This window comes from Oenanthe melanoleuca, chromosome 12 (assembly GCF_029582105.1).
Source record: "Oenanthe melanoleuca isolate GR-GAL-2019-014 chromosome 12, OMel1.0, whole genome shotgun sequence".
Taxonomy (NCBI): Eukaryota; Metazoa; Chordata; class Aves; order Passeriformes; family Muscicapidae; genus Oenanthe; species Oenanthe melanoleuca.
Window position 1 is genome coordinate 6,174,766 of NC_079346.1, and position 21,561 is coordinate 6,196,326.

A 21,561-nucleotide genomic window follows, 5' to 3' on the forward strand; every position below is an offset into this window, starting at 1 on the left:
GAAGGAATTTGATGTATCACAGGAAACAGATCCTTTTCCAATAGCAAAACCAGCGTTTAGTTGCTGTCTTTTTCATCTCACAAGCTGCATTCTGGAGAGATTGTCAGCTTGAACTGGACACTTTATTTACAGCGGGAAACTCTCAAACTGCTTTGCATCAGAACAATTTATACATATACTTGTATATTAGTGTATAGAACTGTATATATATAAATATACATAGTGTGTGTATGCATATGTTTGTGTACAAAATACATTTACAGTACTAAGAAAATAAATGAAAAAGAGGTTCTGAGATTCCAAATTCTCATTCAGGGGAGAATTATGCCTGTTGCCAGTGGCTTATGAAAACCTTTGAAGTGTGAGTTCTGCATTGCACTACATTCCTCACAAAACTTAAGGATGGTAAATGAACACTAGGAAATTCTGAGTGGCTTTTTTCTTTTTTAACTTATTTTTCCCAGTAAACTCCCTCCTACCAGAAGTTCAGCTGGGACTGCTTACTTAAATTTATTTTGCTTAAAACAGGAACTGAGATTTAAAACCATTATTAATAAACAGTTTATTTTTTACTGTGAGGCATCCAATGTAAGTCATAAATTATTGTCCACTTAATTAAAGACACTCACCTTTCCAGCTGTTGTTTTAATCAGCTCAATCTAAATCAAATAAATTCAAGTGCTTTGCCAGTTCTGTCAGGGACTTTGGTGCAGGCACAAGGAGTGTCAGGGTTGCTTTAACACCACTCCAGGTGTTACTGGGCCCTGTTGCAGCTGATTTTCAGAGGCCCTGAGACATCCTTGAATTTCTGGGAACTCTGACTCTTCATCAGCAGATTGTCTAAGATGTGGACTTACATGCCTGACCAACAGAGAGAGCTCACCCCTTGTCTTTATTTTTTTCTTATTTTCCTTGAATCCAAGAGTGGACCTGTGAGAAATTAAAGTAACTTGGCCACAGCTGTCCTGGTAGAGCAAGTCTGCCACTGATGTAGACAGCAACTTGCTCAATGACCCTTCAAGTTAACCCACATACAAGATCATTTTCTATGAAATGGCTGGTTGGAGAGAGAAGCATGTCTGTGACTACTGTTCATAGCAAAAAAATATTCTCATTTTCAGTCTTTTCTACAGCTGACTCTCTGTAAACCTCCTAAGCTCAGGAGTAACCAGATGAGTCCATGGAAAGCAATTCTACTGGGAGCTATGAAATACAAATACAAAGATATCACCCTGACCCCAGAAATCACTCATGGAGTTTGAAGCTTCAAGAGAGGCTTCACAAGAAATGAGATGGGAAAGATAAAAGTAGCTGGAAATGTCTGGGTTGGTAAAATTCACCCCACTTCTGGAGTAACCTGACAATGAGAGGACAATGGGTTAACCTTTGTTTATAGAGATGTGTCAAAGGTGTGCATCCCTCTTCTCTCTGCATCTCACCCTGACTTCTGTTCCCAGTCCTGGTGTGCTCCAATGGCACCTGATGGGATTCACAGAGGGGAGAGAGAGCCTATGATGTTTGCAGAGAGGAGAAACCAAAACATGGCAGCAATTACAGGTTGGTAGGTATTATTCTGAAATCCCTCAGAATTTGACCAGCCAGCTCTCTCTGTCACCTACTCTGTCAGGCTCCAGAAAGCTGCCTTGATCCTCAGTGTTTGTGTGGGAGGGCAGACAGAAAAGGGATGAAAGGCTCCTTTTGTAATGTCTTTTCAAGCATCTAAGCCATCTCTGCTGACCAAATAACCACTTCAGTGACTATATCATCTGCCCAGTGACATTACCACTGGTTTGCAGTTAGATAACACTTCTCAGAAAGGGAAATTTAATCTATTGGATTACGTTTTTTTGAGTAACTGGGGCAAAACATACAAACAGAGAAATTTTGCAAGGCCAGAGTTTGTTTTTACTTATGACATCCTTTAAAACAAAGGTTAACCTTCTGTTCAGATAATTCCTTGCAGGGCTAAGGTTCAAAACTGAAAGCAGCAGCCCAGCAGAAGTGTGCAGCAGTAGATGTGACTGGGAATTGTGTAGCAAGTTGGGAGCTATGATAAATCTGAATTCTTTTGAGAATATATGAGGGCTGGAGTGCTGCTATTTTGGGCTAGTTTCTCACTTTGTGAATTTTTAATATTACTTACTATTGCAGTTGTATGGTTTGTAGTTTATTTTTTATTAAAAAAGAAAGAAACCTTTTTATGTTAGAGATAGGTGGAAGAGAATGATGAATGCACCCTGGGAGGCTGTACCCAACTCCTCCCTTCTCAGAAGGATGAGACATCTTCTTCAGATGTCCTCTGAAACACTTTGGGCTGGTTTGGGATTTTTTCCCCTTAGCAGCTCTGTCCAGGGTCTGTTCCCATGAAGCAGGACCATTAACTAAAGCCTGAGGGTGCTGGAGCAGGGTCATTCTCTGCAGAATGGCCCTTTCATGCACTGCAGCAAAACTGGAGCTGGTGCCACTTAACTGTATTGGGTCCTGTGTTTGTGGATTTAACTTCGTTTTCTGCTACAGGCCTCCTGGTATGTAAGAAAGCAAATTCAGGCTTGTGTTCAGTGAGGCAGCAAACTTGCAGGGGGAAATTCCCCTCCTTCTGTAGTTCATGGTGTTCTTCTAAACTATTTATAAAAAGGTCTGCTGCAGCCAGCATTTGCATTTGGAAAGTCTCGCTGTTCCCATTTTCAAGGCTTCTCTCAGATCTGAAAGTAAAAAGGTCAGGTTGACTCCCATCATTTGAAATAGAGAGGAAGAAAGTTAACCCTGTAAGCAGGTGGTTCTAATGCAGTAATTCTCAGAAAAAAGAGTACATCTTCCTCTCCCTTTGGCTCCATTTTCATTTCTCTGCACTCTACATTAGCTGATGATAGTTCTAACTTCCTGCATCCTTTTAAAGAGATCCCCCTGCAAATCATCATCTGGGATTCATGAAATGCAGAGATCTGGTAAGCAGCACAAATCACACACTTCTGGCCTGCACTTGCCAGAAGCCCTGGATAAGTTTTCAGCTAAGTTTATGTTTCACCTCCCTCCATTCTTCAGAACACTAATATATGGGTGCATTTCCCCCAAAAAAGCTTGCACCAAAATTGAACAATCCACTTCAGGATTATTTTTTGCTGATTGAAAGGTGTTTGGAGATGACAGGCATCTGATCTTATCTTAAGCCTTAAATTGTTGTAAATCCTGTATTGGTTTACTTTTTACTTCAACCAAATAAGATATTATCCTGCCTCAGAGTTAGCACTTTCCAAGCTTGCCTCAGCTGAGTGTTGCACACCAGAGGCCATTATCTGCCATCTCTGGGCAAGGCACAGAGCCACCAATTCATGTGTGACACAGCTAAAACACTAAATAGGATTGTGTGGCTCATAAGGCAGGAGGAGAACCAGCAGTTAAGTAGCCTTTAAATTGTACTACATACATGTAGCAAGCATTTTGCTTCTGTATGGGGCCCTTGAAGGGCAGGTAAAATACTGAAACAGCCTGAGATGCTGTGTTGTGAGTATGGGCAAAGGATGCGAGGTGTTGTCATCTTCCAGATGTTGCTGTCCAAAGGCTGCAGTAAGCAGAGTGTCAGGGGATATTTACTTCAGAGAGAACCTCAGTGGAGGTCACAGGCTATGTCTGAATGAAGAAAAAAATTCACTTCTGAAATAGAAAACACTTTTTTTTTTTTTTTAATGTTAATATTCAAGAGCACCTTACCCTCCTTTATCCCCAGGAGCTGTCTTAGCAGTCTCCTTCAGAATAGACTATCTTTGACTCTAGTGGTACATTTATTTTGGGATGGATTGCTAATAAATAGATGTTTCTAGGTGTTCTGAATGCAGGGAATGTAATTGATAGGCAGGTACATTATGAACCTAACCAAGAAAGACTTACAAGACTAAATATTGTTTTATTGCCTATTTAAGACTTTGAAATGAAATGTTTGTATAAAAGAAGGTGCATTATCCCAAGACAGTGGTTTTATTTGTGCTATTACTTAACACAGTGTTACAAACACCCAACAGGTCTCTGTAAACTTTCTGACAGAGCTGTGAATTGAGGCCAAGATGAATGTCATAGTTTGACACTGGCCAAACGCCAGACACCCACCAGACTTGTTTGCTTAGCTTCTTCTGCAAGAGTTGGGCAGAGGAGAAAAAAAAAGAATTATTGAAGGGTTCATGAGTGGAGATAAAGACTGCAAAAAAAACACATTGCCATGTGCTGTGCCAGGGATGGCAGCGGTGCTTTGCCACTCCTGGAAAAAACTGCCCGTGTGATGTTGTGATTTTCTTCATAAATGTCATCACAGAGGTGTTACCAGCCTCTCTGATTGGGCCAGCAGCATGTCCATCTTCAGAGCCATCAGAGATTGGATCTGTCAGACATGGTGGAAGCTCCCAGCAGCTCCCACAGAAGCCACCCCTGTGGTCCTGCCCTGTCACCAAAAACCAGGCTGTGCCAAACCAACACAATGAATTTCTCCCAGGAAGTCCCACTGGGTAAAGGTGTTCCTTTTGAGGAGGTGTGCTGGTAAAAATGGCTAGAAGTGTTCTGATCAATAACAGAGGTACTCTGTATGCGTTTTTACATATGTGTGAGGTTTTACCCATGCAGGTATCATTTCTTTTAGCACAGAAGCAGTAAATAATTAATTAATTGCCTCCATTCTCCTTGGGTGTGTTCAGCTGCTGCTTGTTGTGAACATCCCATGGGCTCTAAGGGGTGGTTTCTGTGCAGACAGTGGCTGTTACCCTGGCAAGCATTCACCCACTGTTTAGAAATCAAATTTTCTCTGCTGGTATGTGAAAAATTGCATGGCATTCTTGTCACAAAATTCCTTCTCTAGTTTTCCTGTGTTTGCGCTTTCACAATTCTCTTTGGCACAGCAATTATTATTGTACCAGCTGCAATGCTTGCAAAAGGTGATCATAATGAAAGCTTGGTAGGAGCCTTGTGAAATTCCAGCACTGGTGAGTATGGACCCTACCAGAGCTTTTATTATAGATTTTGCTAATTCGTTTGGGTATGCATGGGAAGGCTTTGATGTCACCTACCTCATGTGCTATATCCAAATGAATTGCCATCATTATTTACCTATGAACCATGATTTTTAATCTAGAAAAGTGTGGTTTCTGGCTGGTGTTTTGGGATGAACTGCTCAGAGTGTTCTCTGAACTGCTTGGCAACTCAGTTAAATGACACAGGTTTTAATTTTGTACATCACTGAAAAAAAGCAAACTTATAAAACACTGATAATGAGAACTAGCTCAGTTTCAACAACTGTTTTAATTATTATAAAATTATTTGTTTTACTATATTGTAATTTCAAATTTAATTTTTTGTAGCTCTGTTTCAAGTATAGAGACTGGTTCTATTTCTATTTCTTCACTGAGACCTTAAAAATTGAATTTGCTTTTGTATTTCTTCCATTTACATTGGTAACATATCATACACTGAGTAATTCCCATACCCATTAATATATGATTTGCCCACTCATACTTATTTTGTCATTCTTACTTCTTCAGCCTATTTTCAACTTTAAGCCACTGCTAATCCACGACCTGAATTATATAGGTATTATGGAACAAGAATTGAAATTAACTACTCTTGACTTTATTGTACAGTAACAGTCAGCTGATTAGCTTTTCTATTTCCACTAACTGGAATAATAGAGCAAATTTAATTACTTTAATTATTTATTTAATTATTTAAATTTTTTTTTCCAATGTGGGAAGGCCATTTAAGAAATATTCCTAAAGGGAAAGTGGAAATGGAGGAAAAGAGCAATGGTCTGCATTTCTGGGTGTCCAGAATTGCTGCCAAGTGCAGAGAAAGACAACTTAAGCAGGAATGTACCCTGCACTCTGCAGTGCCCACAGCAATGGTAATTGAATAAAATCTGCTGAGACAAAAAAGACAAAACAAAAAGCACTTTGGTCACAGAGCTGAAATGGAACAGCAGCAGCCAGTAAAAGGAACCTTTTGTCGTGTGTCTCCTCAAACTCTGTCTCCTTCCATGAGACTACTCAAAAATTAGAACACCTGTGGGATGTCAGGTTTCCTTTCAGATGCAGGACAGCAGCATCACATGGCATGGCCATGTCTCCAAAGGGCTGGGCAGTTTGCTACTGCTCTGTTCCAGCCAAGCTGATTGATTCTCATTTGAAATGCTATCTCTAGGCTGCTTTTGTTCAATTGCTTGCTTTCCAGAAAGGTTATAATCAAAAGCCAGACTTCAGGAATAATTTGGCTCCCTTGTATGATATTGGTTTCCAAGTGGCATGTAAATAAGGGGTCACATTTTCCAAAGAGAGCACTGCCCCCCCATCAGTGCTGTGAGAAATCTGCTTCACAGCTCCATGGCTGAATTTAGGGGGAAGCATTGCTGACAGGCTGAGTCAGTGGCCCAAATTCTTCTCCCTTTATCCATATAACCACATGAAAATTGTGCCTCCTATCCACAGAATGTGCATGAATAATTTGCTTGGCATGGGACTGGAGCTAGCTAGCACAATAACTGTGCTTTTGTAAGCTCCATATGTCCTTTGCCTTGGAGCTTTTCAGATGATACAAAACCCTGGTACTGGACTAAAATGAGAAAAGCCTGGGCAATGACTTCAGAAGCAATTGGGAGTGACCTAAAGCTCATAAAGGATTCTTGGCTTCATGATGTTGACTCAGGTCCATCAGACTTGCATCCAGACCTTATGGAGATCCTGGAATGACCCTTGTAGTCTGTGGAGATGGGTTTCTAAACCCTGCAAGGGAGTCTGAATTTCCAAGCACTTCAGAAACAGCAGACTCTCTAACTGTACTTTTTTAAATAAGTTCAAGAAACGAGTGCACACACATTGTCTATCCCTCTTCTCCTATTTGCACTCAACATTTTTGGTGTAGGAGAGTTCAGTAACGGAAGTGTAAACCTTCTGTTTACATTTATAAACAAGATAAGGTACAAATTGCTGCAATACAAACTTCCTTGCTCTGGCCCTCCGCTGACCTCAGCTATAAATGACAAGGACCCTTCTTTCTCACAGTTGCAGGAGTCTCCAGTCTCTAGGGCAAAGTTTAAAGCAGCATATGTGCTTACAAAATCTTCTGTGTGAATTTTTCTGACTCCTGGGCTAGTCACACACTGCTCAGGGCCAGGGGCTCATGTCTGATGGATGCAGCTGGACCTACACTTGCAGGGTGCCCCAGACACCTCCAGCTGCAGGGTGAGCCTGGATGCATTTGCAGCCATTTCCTGAAGTCAAGGAGCAAGCTGCATGCACTTTTGCTGAAGGCCTTGGATAGAGAAGGGCACACTTGTACCACATTTTAGACTGACAGGAAACATCCATGTCACTCTATCTCACGCTCGAGTCTTCTCCTGGAAGCTCTATGCTGAGTCAAATAAATTGGTTGCAAAATATCCAAGATTATGCCAAGTAAACACAAAAATAATTAGATTTAAAAGCTACTCACGCATTGTCTTATTTTTATAGATTTCGTTGTGTGCAGAAAGAAGAGCTGCCAATAACACAAAAGTTGTTCTAGGCATGGGAACCAAATTCCTTGGTGGCCAGGACAGATGACATGTGGCCTGAGGGAACAACACAAAAAGAGGGCTGGGGCATGAGAAAAATCTTAGGGAATAGGGCAAAAAAGTAGAAGGGAACTTCTGAACTTGACAGCTGTAACTATATCTCCATGCTTTGAGAGATCTCACAGCCACTGGCAGTCACACACACACATTGAGACTATGGTGGGTATTCCCAATTGGAATTGTTAATCTGAGATTTCCACAGCCATGTCTGTTCTGGGTGGTGGAAGAGGAAACTAAACCATCATGTTTGGTACCAACATCAGACCATGGGGCAGTGCAAGGTTGGGCTTTTCAACACCAGCACTGCATGTGCATAAGGGGGAGATTTACAGTGACGTGTCTGTGTGTCCCCAGGCAAGATTTATGTTCCTCTCCTCCTGGAGCAGCTCAGCAGAAGGGCACAAGGACATCAGGGTCACCCAACTGCAGATCCCTGGAAAGGGTGCTCACGTATGCCCCTGTAAGCTTTCCTTGTTCCTGCCCTGTCACTCACCACTGGTGTGCCCTGGAGTGTGAAATGGCTCTAAGAGGGCCAGGTCAGTAGTTCTTGTGTGTTTAAGCAATGCAGAAACTCCTCTTTTCTTCCTTGTGTTGTGCAGTGGGTTGCAGGAGAGTGACTCAGGGATATCTGCAAGGGAGAAGGGCCACAGGGATGGTTCTTGGTCGCTGCTGTTAATGATGCTGTAGAGGTGGTGACACTGAATCCCTCACAATGCTTTCAGCAGAAGCATGTCAGCTTCTGAAAAGTTCCAGCTCCTGGCCCAGAGGCCTATTTTCTATACATAAAAAAATTTCATTAAATTAGTTACTGCTGCCCTAAACCACATGGTTTTATATATGTATAACCAGGGCTACAAAGTTCCATTCTCACTGTTCAGAGGAGTTAAATGATGCACAGAATCAAGCAGGATAAAGTGTGTTTGTTTCCATGTGCCCTGCTCTACTCGTGTTTGGGGGAAGTTGCTCTTTTGGCTCTCCATGTGTTTCACAAGCTATGACAGGTCTAGGAGTATCAGCAAAAGGCAAGCATCTCCCTGTTCCTGTTGTAGGAACAAAAACATCCACTTTGTTGGTAGATGAAATGGCTCAGATTTGGACAATTCTCTGCTTTGACTATGGGCTTCGTGTTACAAAGGACCATGTGCTGGAACCTCCTATGAAAACAGCAGAGAGAAGGAATGCTGCTGGTGTGTATGAGATTTCTCCTCACTGCAACAAATGCTATTCTTAGCTGGCTGGCTGGTGTGGAGTAACGCATTAACTGAGTGTGATAAGGCTGGGGAACGCCGGCCCCATTTTCAGCCCTGTGTTTGCTCTGCCATTAGACAATGGGGTCTTGGTCCCCTAGGAGGCCCTGATATGTCAGAACAATGTCAGTTAAGTCAACAAATATCCTCGTGTTCCCAATCCTTGTGTTCCTCATTTCCAAATTGTGCTTTGTCCCTTTAAAAATTCAGAATGGAAAGGTTAGGGATATTTAAGAATTAAGATGATAAAATATGGGGAGATAACATGGAAACAGCTGGCTTACAAACATAAGCCTGATTCCCATCACCAGCATTTGTTAATCTTATTTATGTTGTAATGCATAAGAGAAAGTTGAAAGCTCTGAAAAACATGACATGTATATCTCAACATCCACGTGTTGTAGGGCAGGAAATTACCCCCTTAGCAGAGCTGCCACACCTCCAGACATACAAGGTGTGCTGCCCACATGCACATTTCCTCAAGTCTGCCATGCACCTGCAGGTGATGAGGAGCTGCACCAGGGCCATGGTTCTCAGGAAGGTCCAAATTCTTGAGATAATTTTGGGTAGCATTTCTGGCTGGGAAAGAAATCCCATGCCCTCACACTGAGTATATGGGAGCTCAATTCCTGGTGTCATTGAATTCAGCCTGATATTGGGGGTAATAGTGCTATAACCCTTACTGCAAAGTGATCACACCTGGATTTAGAAGTAAGTTGTGTGTATGAAAGCAATACTGAGATTACTGCTTATTCCTACTGGCATCCTTACGTCTCCAGTCCCAGTTCATCCCTCCTTGCATGCAAAAGACAAAGTAAGGCTCAGTTAAAAAGTCTTGGGAGTTTTGAGGGCTGACCCATGTTCTTGTGTGCTTTGAGTTGACAAAATTAGCTGCTTACTTCATTGGCTGAAAACAGATGAAAAGAAATACCTACTTGTGCTATGAATAATTCATCAGTGAAAGAAAGTGCTGCAGGATAGTATTTGGGATGAAAACTGCCTGACAGTAGTCTCACAAGTCAATTTACTACCTATAAAGAAAGGATGTCTGCTGGCTGTCCCCTCTTCAGGAAAAAAATAACTCTTCTTAACACTGTCTGCATTTAGAAACAGCCTACATTTTAAGTAATTAAAACTGATGTTCCTGACAAACATTGGCCTCCAAAGAAATGGTCTATTGTAAACGTAAACTCTCAAGATCCTTCCAGGCATACCAGCAGACTGTCTCCTAAAAAATTCTTCCCAAGCCATCTGGTGCCTTATCTTTGTAGCCAAGCCATACAATAACTTTAAAAGAGGACTGCTTGCAGGGTTTAGTCTCAGGGCTACAGATTCCCTTGGAAGTATCCCAGTTCACTCTCAACCCGTTAGGCAGCTCTGGCTGTGTGAATTCTCCACTACTTTTAATCAAGACCCAAAATGTGCAGCTGTGGTTCTCTGGGGAGATCCCCTCTTCCTGTGGTTTGCAAAGGGAATGAAGGAGTTACAGGGAGAAGCTGGAGATTTCCAAACAGGGATTTACACTCCATTAATTCTCTCTCCGGCATCCCAGCCAGAGTGGCATGACATGAATGTGGTTAGGAAGGCTGCAGCCAATTCACATCATTCTTGTAGCTCTCCCCGCACCTGCGAGGGGAACGTATGGATTCCAGGTTTGCTCCCAGACAGCCTTTGCCATCAAAAAAAAAGGTATTTAGTGAGTGAGAAGGCATGAAGGCATAGAGCAGAGGTGACTGTTGGAAACAGCTGGGAAGAAAAAGACAATTCTGTTTCAGCTTTGCAGATCATCCAGAGTTTGCTCTGCCTTGGTTGCATCCTGCTACTTTTGTACCTGCATTTTAACATCTCACCTAAACTCTGTCTTTAAGAAACTGAATACTTAATGCTAAGTTCCCTATTTTGGTTGCAAAGTAGAGCCTGACAGTGAATTCAAGTAGCAAAGCCAAGGCTGCAGGCACCTGACAGCAAAGCAGTAGCTCAGGCACAAACCAGAGTGAGGGATCCTGTGTGAGGTGTGCCCGGCCGCTCAGGCAGCAACAGCCATCGCGAGGAACAGCACAGGGTGTGCTGCTGAGAATAGAACTTGTTCACCACCCCTTCCTCCAGGGCAAACACAGCATCGTTGGGGAGAGACCAAATCCCTTTCTAGATTTTTGTCCTGTGTTTATATGCTGAATCTTCCACCCTAAGCATTTCTAGTCTGTTCCTTATCAATGCTGCTTTCAGAGGAAAGAAGGAAACTGGGTACAAGAGTGTAGGACCACCTGTAAGAAGAGAGTTGTTTCCTCAACATATCCTGCAAGTTGGGGACTGCTGACAAATCTGAAGCAGCACATTTAAACAGCACCTCTTAATCATTTAACATGGGGGGGCAATGGCTCTGATCTGTTGCACATTCTGGCTGCTCTAATGATGTGGTACCAGCAGTGCAACAAAGTGATGGGCTGCCATTAAATTATCTTTTCCCTCCCTGTGCCCATCTGTTCTGGGAACCCTCAGCTACCTGAGAAGAATTTTAAAACACCCTAGTTTTGGGTACTGCAACTTAGTGAGTGCAGACATTTTTCTAAGCTAAAAAAAAATGGTGTTTTTTTCAAGCTGTTGCATCTTGGTAAAGAAATACTGGATGTTATATATGCTTGTCAGGTAGATATTAATGAGCAAGATGTGATGTTGTAAAATAGCTCCCAGAAATGACAGAGATTCTGCACTTCTCCAAGTCAGTGGAAGTTCTGATGATGAGTTTTGACAGGCACTGGATTAGGCCTAAAACACTCCCAACTTTTTGGCCATTGACAATTTTTTTGACAGTTTTATAACCTGTAGAGACTTCCTACCACAATACAAATAAGACAACATTGTAAAGACTTTCCTCAGGGAGACGTCTTTGCTTTTAGCTGGGCACCTTGTTACACCACAAGGGAAATCAAACAGTGTAGGGAAAAAGAACTCATCTGTAAAGTTGCTTAGCTTTTTCCCTGCTTTACTGGATATTTGTATTTTGTTCTCTCTGGAGACAATCTACTATTTGGGAAAATGAAAACAACCCTCCTAAAATAGAGTTTTACAGTTTAATGATCCCTGCACTGAAACATTACATTATACACTTAGGCTGCATACAAGATGGAGAGGGAGGGTGGAACTACCATGAGGTCAGAGTTCCATGACCCCATGTTCTTTACCAAATCAGTCATCTCAGTCTCCTCTTCATAAGGTGAGGGTGACACCTCACAGAGCTGTTATGATAATTTGTTTATATAATAAAGTACATGGCTCTAGGGATAAAGCTTTTTGTACCTGCATAATTTCCAACATTCCCAGATTGCCTTTTGGTGTGGGATTACAGAACATCTGCTCTATTTAGTCCTCCTAGTATTACTAGGAGGACTATTGCTCTTAATGTTTTGGCAAAGGAACCTGGAACACAGCATAGATGCACACATACATAATATTAAAATCATGAGGAGTGTATTTAGGTCCTGTTTGATTTATAGCATGTCAAACACAAAAGATAAACCAATACAATGTTTAGCTTGATGTGGCCTAATTTGCAAAAAAATTGGAAGATTCAGAATTAAGTGTTTCTTAGCTACTTTAGGACTTGTCTCAGGTTTACCTATAGTAAAAATGGAAATGGGGTAACTGCTTGAGGCCAAAGGAACTGCCAGGCTGCAGCAAGACCCAGAAGCTGAGTTACCCTGAGCACTTTCCACGTGGCAGATAAGAGGTGTAAGGAAAAGAGCAGTGTGCAAACAGTCAGCAGCAATGCTGGGAGCAGGGGAGGGGCGAGCTGGAACCAGCAGTTTCAAGTGGAGAGCCTCAAGGGATCATTATGTCCATCCATGCTGACCTGAAGATGAAAATCCCACACATCTGCAGTATCTACGTGGGCTTTGCTGTTCTTCCCACCCAGTCCCTGGTTCCTACTCATGTATCTGTTTTCCAGGGTCAAAGCTGTTTCTGAAGCAAACTGAGTGCCAGTTTCCTTGTATGTGAGTAGAGCAGTGGAATGGACTTGTTTGTTTTCACTCCTTCACCTTCTGGTCCCAAATGGTGTCTCCCTACCCAGGCAAAGAGCAGGGATGATAACTGCAAGGACAAGGCTACTCTCTATTTCCACTGTGCCCCACTTTGCACCTCTGTGCAGAGCAATGGATGGCTCCCACAGGATGCAGCTCCTGATGCAATGCACTGGCTGGGAAGATGTTTGCATTGCACAGCTTGACCCAAGACTGAGATGAAGGATGTTGGGTATTATTTCCCTGGGTAACCTTGAATTAGTCACCTCAGTGGGCACATCTCAGTATTCAGGGCAGTGGGGTGGCACCAACGGCTCTGCAGCATCCTCGCACACCATTTCACACCTCCCTCAGGCACTGGCCCTAAAATGGGAACCTAAAATGGGCCCACAGAGGGCAAGCTGTGACAGCAGTGATAGCAGTGCTGTGCTGGTATTGCTGGGAATGGAAGGGAACACTTCCCAGCCTCCTATGGGTCAGAGGAGCAAACTCCCAAACAACCCAGTGATTCAGACCTTGATGGCAGCAGCCCACTACATGGGGTAAGAAGAGAACCTCAGGGAGGAAGTAGGAGCTTAAAGGACTACATTAGATGAGGATACTTAAATCCTTTTAACGAGGACCAAAGAGTTGGCTTGGCACAGATAACAAGGTGGAAATTAAGTATACACCAAGAACTTGCAAGTTTCAGTCCTCCAAACAAACGTGAAAGGCTTACAATGTAAAAATCCAGTTTTGACACAACTGCTGAAAATGTCTTTTAAAGAGAATCCTTTATGAGAGCTTCCAAAACAAGGAGAAAGGCAGCCCAGAGCAGTATCCTTGTTACCAGCATCAGCAGATGAATGAGAGGCAGGAGAGGGCAGTCAGTTGTTTGAAGGGAATGAAATCTTTCTGACCACACAGATTAGACAGAAGGAGAAAAGTTGGCTGTTTTCAGGTATCTTGTAGCATTGAGGAGCAACCACCAAAAGGAAACTGCCTTGTGGGATAATCATTGGGCAAGCAAGAGGATGCAGCAGTTAAAGATGAGCTGCAAAGAACAAAGCTTAGTTCTGAGGATGCCCTTACCTATAGGGAAAAGGAAATGGTAACAAGGGGGAAAAGCAGTGCAAAAACCTCAGGAAATCTGGGCTCCTCAAGTGTATTCTTGCAGCAGTGTGCACTGCCTTAAATTTTTTTACTTAACTTTTGATGTTGTGGTCAAGTTCTGATTTGTGGTTTATAGAAGAGGCATTTGCAGCTCAAGTTCTGCAGTATTTACACAGGCAAAATTCCCAGTGTTTTAAGGGGATTTTTCCATGGGTAGGTATGGGCTCTTAGCTTGCTTTTGACTGGGTGAGGACTTGGAGTCTGCACAATTACCATACCGTAAGTATTAATAGATCCTTCCTAATAGGAAAGTTATTTGAATTTAAGATTGTAGCTTAGTTTCTCTAAACTCCACATAATCTATTTACTTACAGTACAGCTTTCATTCTGCACTTCCTAATCTCCAGCTGTAATGATTCAAAGTGCCACACAACATACAACTTGTGCATATTGATGGAAATGGCTCTGAAGTCATGCCATGCTGCATGGCATGTATGTATGTATGTACGTATGTATGTATGTTTATGACATTGCAAAGTCAGGATTTGGTCCTGAGAGGGTTCAGACCACTCCCAACTCTGCCCCATAATGGAGTCCCAGGAGATGGATTCGTTCTTCTGAATGATGGAATTGTATTCCTTGCCTTCTCTCAGGTTGGTGGCTTCAGATCAGTGGGTGGGGCTGTGAGGATGCTCCACAGAAACAACCTTGCTCCATTCAGCTCAGCACCAAAAAGGATCCTACCCAACCAAGTCACAGGTATGTGCTGTCACTTCTCACCCTGTACCAGCTCCTGAGCTCCATCAAACCTCACCCCAGAGCCAAATTAACTGGCCACCTTGTAGAAAAAAGAAACCTCCAAAGCTTTGGTAGGTTTTCCTGTGACAGCGAGCAAGGCAGCTCTCACCAGCACCTGATGTGGCACGGGGGATGCTGAGGCTGAGAGTGGTGGGATGTTTGTGTGATGGGGATGCCCTGGGGCACCCTGTGGCCCAGAGAAACCAGACTGTTTCCCAACACTATGCTGATTTAAGGACTGAAGGCTGCACCCCTTTCCCAGGACAGCAGGCAGGACTAGCTCCACGTAAGCCTCCTCCCCTCCCCTCTGACTCAGCCCTAATGCTATGCTCAGCTTTTCACCTCTCCTACCTCAGGCAACTCGGTTCACTTTCCTCACTCCCCTTTGCTGATCGACTGCTCAATATTGCTCCACAACACCCAACTGGCAGCACAAGCTCCCCTCGCCACTTCTGGGAAATGTGTCCACACCCATCTGAGTTAGGGATACAGCCTACCCTTCCTTCTGCCATGATTTCTGGAGCATTATCCCAAGCTAAGTACCCTCTGTGTATCTCTCTCTGTGAAGACTGAAAGTTTTGGGGTACATATGGATGTTGTAGGAAGGTGGTCAGGGCTCAGGGTGCTCTGCAAGCATCCTGAGAGATATGGGTGAGTTATCTTACTGGAAGTATCCAAGATTTTAATTAAACCTGGTTCATAAAGGTGGGCACAATGCCATGCAGGGAGGTTATGTGCCATTACACCTTGCCCTAAGGGTGTGCTGACAATCCTGGAGATGCCTGCTCTGCTGAGGCTCTGTCTCCCAGCCCTTCAAGCTTGGCCTGCCAGTCGCAGGGCTGAAGATGCACAGCTTTTCAGGTGATGCTTTACTTACTCTGACTTTTATACTCATCATAAAAAATTAATAATTGACTCCTAATAGTTGAGGTCTGTAGGGCTTCACCAGTTGAAGAATCAGGAGGTGCCATTTTGCCCAGAAGTGGATTCTGAATTAATTTTTATTTTAAAACTTTCCCCTTCTGCAGCAAATACCAGCATTTCTGTGCCTTGTCCCAACGCTGAGCAAAGAATGTAAAGAAGTTTGACATTTTCTGTGGAAGTGCAAATTGAACTTCCAAACTTCTCTTTTGCCTTGCTCACAGGCTTTAAAGGTTTAAAAGCCTTTTAAACCAAGGATGGGGATTTTGATTTGAGGAAGGGGTAGAAGACAACGTTTAATTACATTAAGCTCTAAAAAAATTTTTACAGAGACCTTTCAAACTGTAAAGCAAAATAAAATAAACTAAGATAAGGATATAATCTTTCATTTCCCTCAGGGTGCCTGAAAAGTGCACAACACAAATCTAATCCTGAACAAAAGTTGCTTGAATTGCCTCTTATCTGAGAATGTAGAAGAAATGCTATAAGAAGTGCCACACAGGGGATTCTTCAATTGCTGGTCCACTTCTCCAACAGCCTTGGGAAAAAAAAAAAAAAAAAAAAAAAAAAAAATGGAAAACGTTAATTATGTAAGAAAACTCTCCTCCCAGTAGTGACAAAAGTGACTCATCCCACCAGGACCTGGCAGAGCAGGCAGCTGCCGGTGCCGCTCAGCCCGGGCTACTTTGGGATTTTAAAACCTTTTGGAAGGAGCCGGCGGGGAGCGGGCGCCGGAGCCGGGCGTGCGGAGCCGTGTCTCGCCCGCTCCGTCCAGCTCCAGCGATGGCTTTTCTTGACCAAAACCTGCGACTTCGGCGTCCGCCGGCAATGAAAAAGAAAGTGACATATTGGAAGGAGTGGAGTGGGGGGGAGCGGAGGAGGGCGGGCTTTCTCCTGCTTGATCTATGGAGCACGCCCCTTTTTAAACTGAGTCCCGGCAGCTCTCGTCCAGCAGCCCGACGGGGGGAGAGGCGGAAAGCGAGGGAGAGCAGGCAGGCAGGCGGGCGGGCGGCTCCCCCGTCCCGGCCCGTCGGTCCCGGTCCCGGTCCCGGCCCGTCCGCCCCGCACCATGCGCGGCCCCCCGCGCCCCGCGCGCCGCCCGCCCGCGCGCCCCTAACGCCGCCGGGGCTGCGCCTTCCCGCGGCAGCGCTCCGGGGGCCGGCAGGGGAGAAAGGAGAAGGGAAAAAAAAAAATTAAAAGAGGGAAAGGGAGGAAAAAGGACGAGAAGGAGCGGAGGCGGGGAAGGCTGCTCCTCCGAGGACAGCGCGCAGCACCATGCAGCTGGCGCCGCTGGCGCTGGCACTCACCACGCTCTTCATCGACGGCTTGAGGACGGGAGCGAGGAGGCAGAAGCTGCACCCCAGGCAAGGTAAGGGGTGCTCGGGGAGGGGCGCGGGGAGCGCTGCGCTGCCGCCCCCCGGGGCCGCGGGGCTCGGCCACCTCACTCAGCGACATACGCGTCTGTCCCCTCGCAGCCCAGCTGCTGGAGAAGCTCAGCGAGTACGAGATCGTGACTCCTACCCGAGTGAATGAGTTCGGTGAGCCCTTCCCCACCGATGTCCACTTCAGGCGGCGCCGGCGGAGCACCAGTGCCGCCCCCGACGCCTGGACGGCGGCCGCCGCCGCCTCCCCGAAGGCACACTACAGGCTGTCCGCCTTCGGGCAGCAGTTCCTCTTCAACCTGACGGCCAGCTCGGCCTTCATCGCCCCGCTCTTCACCGTCAGCCTCCTGGGAGAGCCCGCCGCGGAGCAGCGGCGCCTCTACGCCGAGGCGGCCGACGCCGACGTGAAGCACTGCTTCTACCGGGGGCACGTCAACGCCCGGCCTCGGCTCACCGCCGTTATCAGCCTCTGCTCCGGGATGGTGAGACCCGCGCCCCGGCCGCCGGCCCGGCCCCGCCCCGCTGAGCGCCAGGGGCGGAAGCGCCGCGGAGGAGCGGGAGGAGCGCGATGAGGGTGGGCAGGCCGGCGGAGCGCTGGGGCCGGCTGAGGGATGGCGCCCGCCCCTTCCCCTCACCGCGGGGGCGGCTCCGGCCCGCCCCGGCCGGGGGTTTCTCCCACGCCGCTCTTAACCGGCTGGGTTCTGCTGTTTGCTGCTTCGGCTCTGCGGGTTTTGAGGGAAAAAATGCTGTCCGCTAACACCCGGGCGGGCGGTCCGCGGGCCAGACCCGGGCACGGACCGCCGGGGGTGCCCACGAGGGCTGGCTGCGGGTTTATCAGCAGCGCTGGCCCCGGAGCCAGCCAGCACCCCGGGCCCTGCTACCACAGCTGCCCTTTGGCACCGAGATGAACGGAAGCTCCTAAAAGGGCTAACTCTGGTCCTGGTGCCTTTCAGTCCCACGGGGTGCCGATGCCGGGGCTCTCTGAAGGTTTCTGCTGGTTTCATTCAGTCCAGGAATTCCTCTGAGTGTTTGTGTTCGCCTGGGCACATGTGTGTGGCTTCCCTCCTAGGTACTGACCATGCATCCCAGTATGGGATGGCTGCAGAATCTTTTGTCTTGGATAGTTTGTATTTACTTGCCAAATATCTGCATTCATAGTTGTGTGCAACTAGGAGTGTTGATGTCTTCATCCCTAGGCAGGGATTTCAGCAGCTGGACATCTTCCTCTGGTCCTTAGCTGTGGGTTAAAAGCCTGTCTCAGGGAGACATGCTGTGTGAAACCAGCATGTGATGGGGTTGCACTGGGGCCTCCAGCACACAGCAGCACCATCACCCTTCGGGCAGGACTGGGTTGTTCATGTCACTGGCATAAGGACAGGGTCTGGCAGGCATGCCCTTCTCGTGCTCCCTCCCTGTGCGTTAGTAATTATCCCTCTGTAAGCACCAGTGGGATGGCTGTGCAGCCCAGGGTGGGTGCAAGCAGTGTGACCGAAGCTGGAGCTCCAGCTGGTGTTTTCACAGGGGTTACCACAGAAGTAGGCACACCTCCCTCATTAACTGCTTTGTGGAGTAGTGCTTGCTAGCTGGCTTGTCATTGTGCAAAGCTGACCTCCTGTTCCTCTCTCTGGTCCCTCTCAGCTAGGCACATTCAAGTCTGATGATGGGGACTATTTTGTAGAGCCACTCCTATCGCTTGAGGAACAGGAGTATGAAGAAGAGCACAATAAACCACATCTTGTCTACCGACACCGGACACCTCCAACCAACTCTTCAGGGGACAGGCAGACTTGCAATACTCCAGGTACTCATTTTGTTACTGCCTTGGATGACTTGATACTTGGAAGTGCTATTTGCAGGTAAAAGGCAGTAGGTTTGTGTGGGAAAGAAGGGATGTGGAGTTTAGGGACCCCTGTAGAAATGGTGCTGTGATTGCTTGGACTGGGCTTGTGGTGGTAACACTGTCCTGGAGAGATGTGGTGCACCTGTGCTTTCTAGGAATTAGTTATAAGGAAGTTGTGGTCAAAAAATGTGTTGCAGTTTCCCTTTGATTCCTGATATAAAGCAGGCAAGAGAGCTTTTGGTCTGTCTTGCCTTAAGTATCCTGTGAGCCCTTAAACTTGTTTTTTCTTCTCTCCTACATGTAATTCCCAACCATCCTAATCTGATATACTGTCTATCTGATACTCTGTCCTTTAAATTGCATCCTTCTGTCTTGGTCTTGCTGTGCTCCTGGTCTTCCCTCCCCAAATCTGGCTGTGAGTTGCCACGTCTTACTTCTTTCTAGTGGAAATGAGAGGGTCCTAACACCAACCCTGACAGTTAGTAATCGCTTTTCCATGGTTCATTTTCAAAGGCTTTTTTTTTTTCCTCATGGCCCTTCCTCCACCAGCACCATCTCCCTGACCTTCTCACTCCCTCTTTCTAGTTCTTTGCACATATGAAAGAGCACAAGCCTTTTTCTCTCCCCCTTCATGTGCTTTGATGAGCAATAGCCTTGCTCTTACTGTCCCTATTATCTGCAGTGGCCTCCTGCTGCTCTCTGCTTCCTTGACTTCCTGATGTTCACAACTAATCCTCCCCTTTGGCAGAAAATACCTAAATTTTATCTGCAGAAGCTTATTCCTTCAGTCTCCTGTTTCACCTGCCAACCCCTTTGGCCTGCAGCTAGATCTACAGGAACTTTAAAGCCTAAACAGAGTAGACCTTGACTGGGCTCCCTTGTGGACTGCAAGCTGCTTATATGCTGCAAAGTAGGTGGAGTTGCTCAGGAAGTAGAGGTACCACTGGAGGAGATGTATGGTGCCCCAATTAGGCTGCAAGTAGCATGCATTACTTGTTTGCTACCCATGACTGTGGATCATGACTGTGCTGTTGAGCTGTCAGTCTGTTCATCTTGCACTGATCATGCTAAGTCCAGAGATGCTCTGATACTCTGTGACCAGCCAGAGCAACAGGTATTTCTTCTTAGAAGACATGTGAATCCAGCTCCACATGCAAACCTGTGTGCCAGGGGTACAGTGTACCTCTCACAAGGCTGTCATTGTTTGTTCTTCCAAGGGTTGCTGCTGGAATATGCCATTCTGGTTTCTCTCTTCCAGCTGTTTCTGCTCCCTTCTTTGAGATCAGATGCAGGAGACTCAGAACAGTTGGAAAGAAACACGGAATCTGGCACATTGCATCAGTAACCCTTGGAGGAACGGAGCAGCAGATCACAGGACTCAGTGAATCAAAGGTAGCTGGGAGGGCTCTGAATTTTGTTTGTGGACTTGACTCTGTGCTGCTGTGACAGACTGCTGTATTTCACCCTGCTGTATTGTAGTTCCCATTTAGGATATTATTCTTCTGTGTTGTTATTCACAAGAATAATACTCCATCTGTGATTTTACCAATGTGGTGTATATCTCTTCTTCCTTTGTTCCAATATGTTTTTCTTCTTGCTTGTCTTTGTTTTCTTGCTCTTCTCAGTTGCTTCATGTAGTGAAGGGAGGAGTTCTCACCTCTCAAACACAAGCTTAAGTGTTCCAGATAGGCATGAGAGTCTTCCTGTCCTCTTTCCCTCCATCTCTTCTTTTTGTCATTGTCCAGGCTTTTAAAGGGAATATTTCTATGGCCATACGTGTATGGTGAACAAGTCTTGGTTATTTCATTTAAGGAGCAAGTTCAGAGCAGTTTGGGTAATGCTGGATCTTGGCATCCTACCTGAGGTTACATCTGGTGAGAGAAGGTGTCTTGCATGTCTTTGCAGCAGAGGTGAACATGCAAAATCTAGCAGCACTCGCTGCTTTAGACAAGTGTATCTCTCATTCCTGCCAGAGGAGAATGGTTTCATGAGAGTTTGGGAGTTAGTCCTAGTTGTAGGGTGTTATGAGAATCCAGTCTTTTGTCAGAAGAACTTGTGAAACAATGTGTTTGCTTTGCAGGCTTTTTGCAGGGGTGGAAATTTGCTTGAAGAGGAAATTGATGTGAGGGAAATCTAAGGTACCCCCCACCCCCTACCCCGAGGTGAGCAAGGGCCCTATGTTGCCAGGCAGTGGTGCTATTAAGAATGACTTTCTGATAGTCATCTTCCTGGAAATGATTAATAAGCAACATACTGGTGTGCCCTTGCCATAATGATGTAATTTTAGACTTCTTGAGGTATTCAGGAAAGTTTCCCTTGTGAATTGACTAATAGATTGAGTAAAAGCTTTCATTTGCAGCAGTCTCCCTGGTCTTACGTTTAGTTTTCAGTGTCCTGAGGTCAGCTTAGAAAACCGGGTATTTTAATTAGCAGTTTCTGATAACAGTTTTAGGCCCTCTGACATAAAAGATGCTCTGCAGGTGTTCTGGAAGAAGATCTTTTTCCTCTGAATGCTGATGGATATCAAATGGAAGCTGTGCTCTGCAGATGAACTTTCACAGCGCAGCACTGGGGTCTCTGGCAGTGCATTTCAGGCGTCTGGCATACAGCTCAGCGCCACAAGAAAAGCCTTGGACAGAGTTTTCCTTGGGGTAACAGGTTAATGTAGTTTCAGTCATAG

At 45.6% G+C, this 21,561-nt stretch overlaps 1 protein-coding gene across 8 annotated transcripts in view; it reads left to right on the forward strand.

The window, feature by feature from the left end:
* Positions 1 to 16,188: 16,188 nt before the first annotated feature.
* Positions 16,189 to 21,561, forward strand: part of ADAMTS9 (ADAM metallopeptidase with thrombospondin type 1 motif 9) — a 77,949-nt gene continuing 72,576 nt past the window's right edge. For all 8 annotated transcript variants that reach the window (XM_056501351.1, XM_056501355.1, XM_056501358.1 and 5 more), the window contains exons 1-3: positions 16,189 to 17,028; positions 17,135 to 17,523; positions 18,680 to 18,842. In XM_056501351.1, coding sequence (XP_056357326.1) covers positions 16,935 to 17,028; positions 17,135 to 17,523; positions 18,680 to 18,842 — 646 coding nt within the window. In that variant the 5' untranslated portion in view covers positions 16,189 to 16,934. The remainder of the gene's footprint in view (positions 17,029 to 17,134; positions 17,524 to 18,679; positions 18,843 to 21,561) is intronic.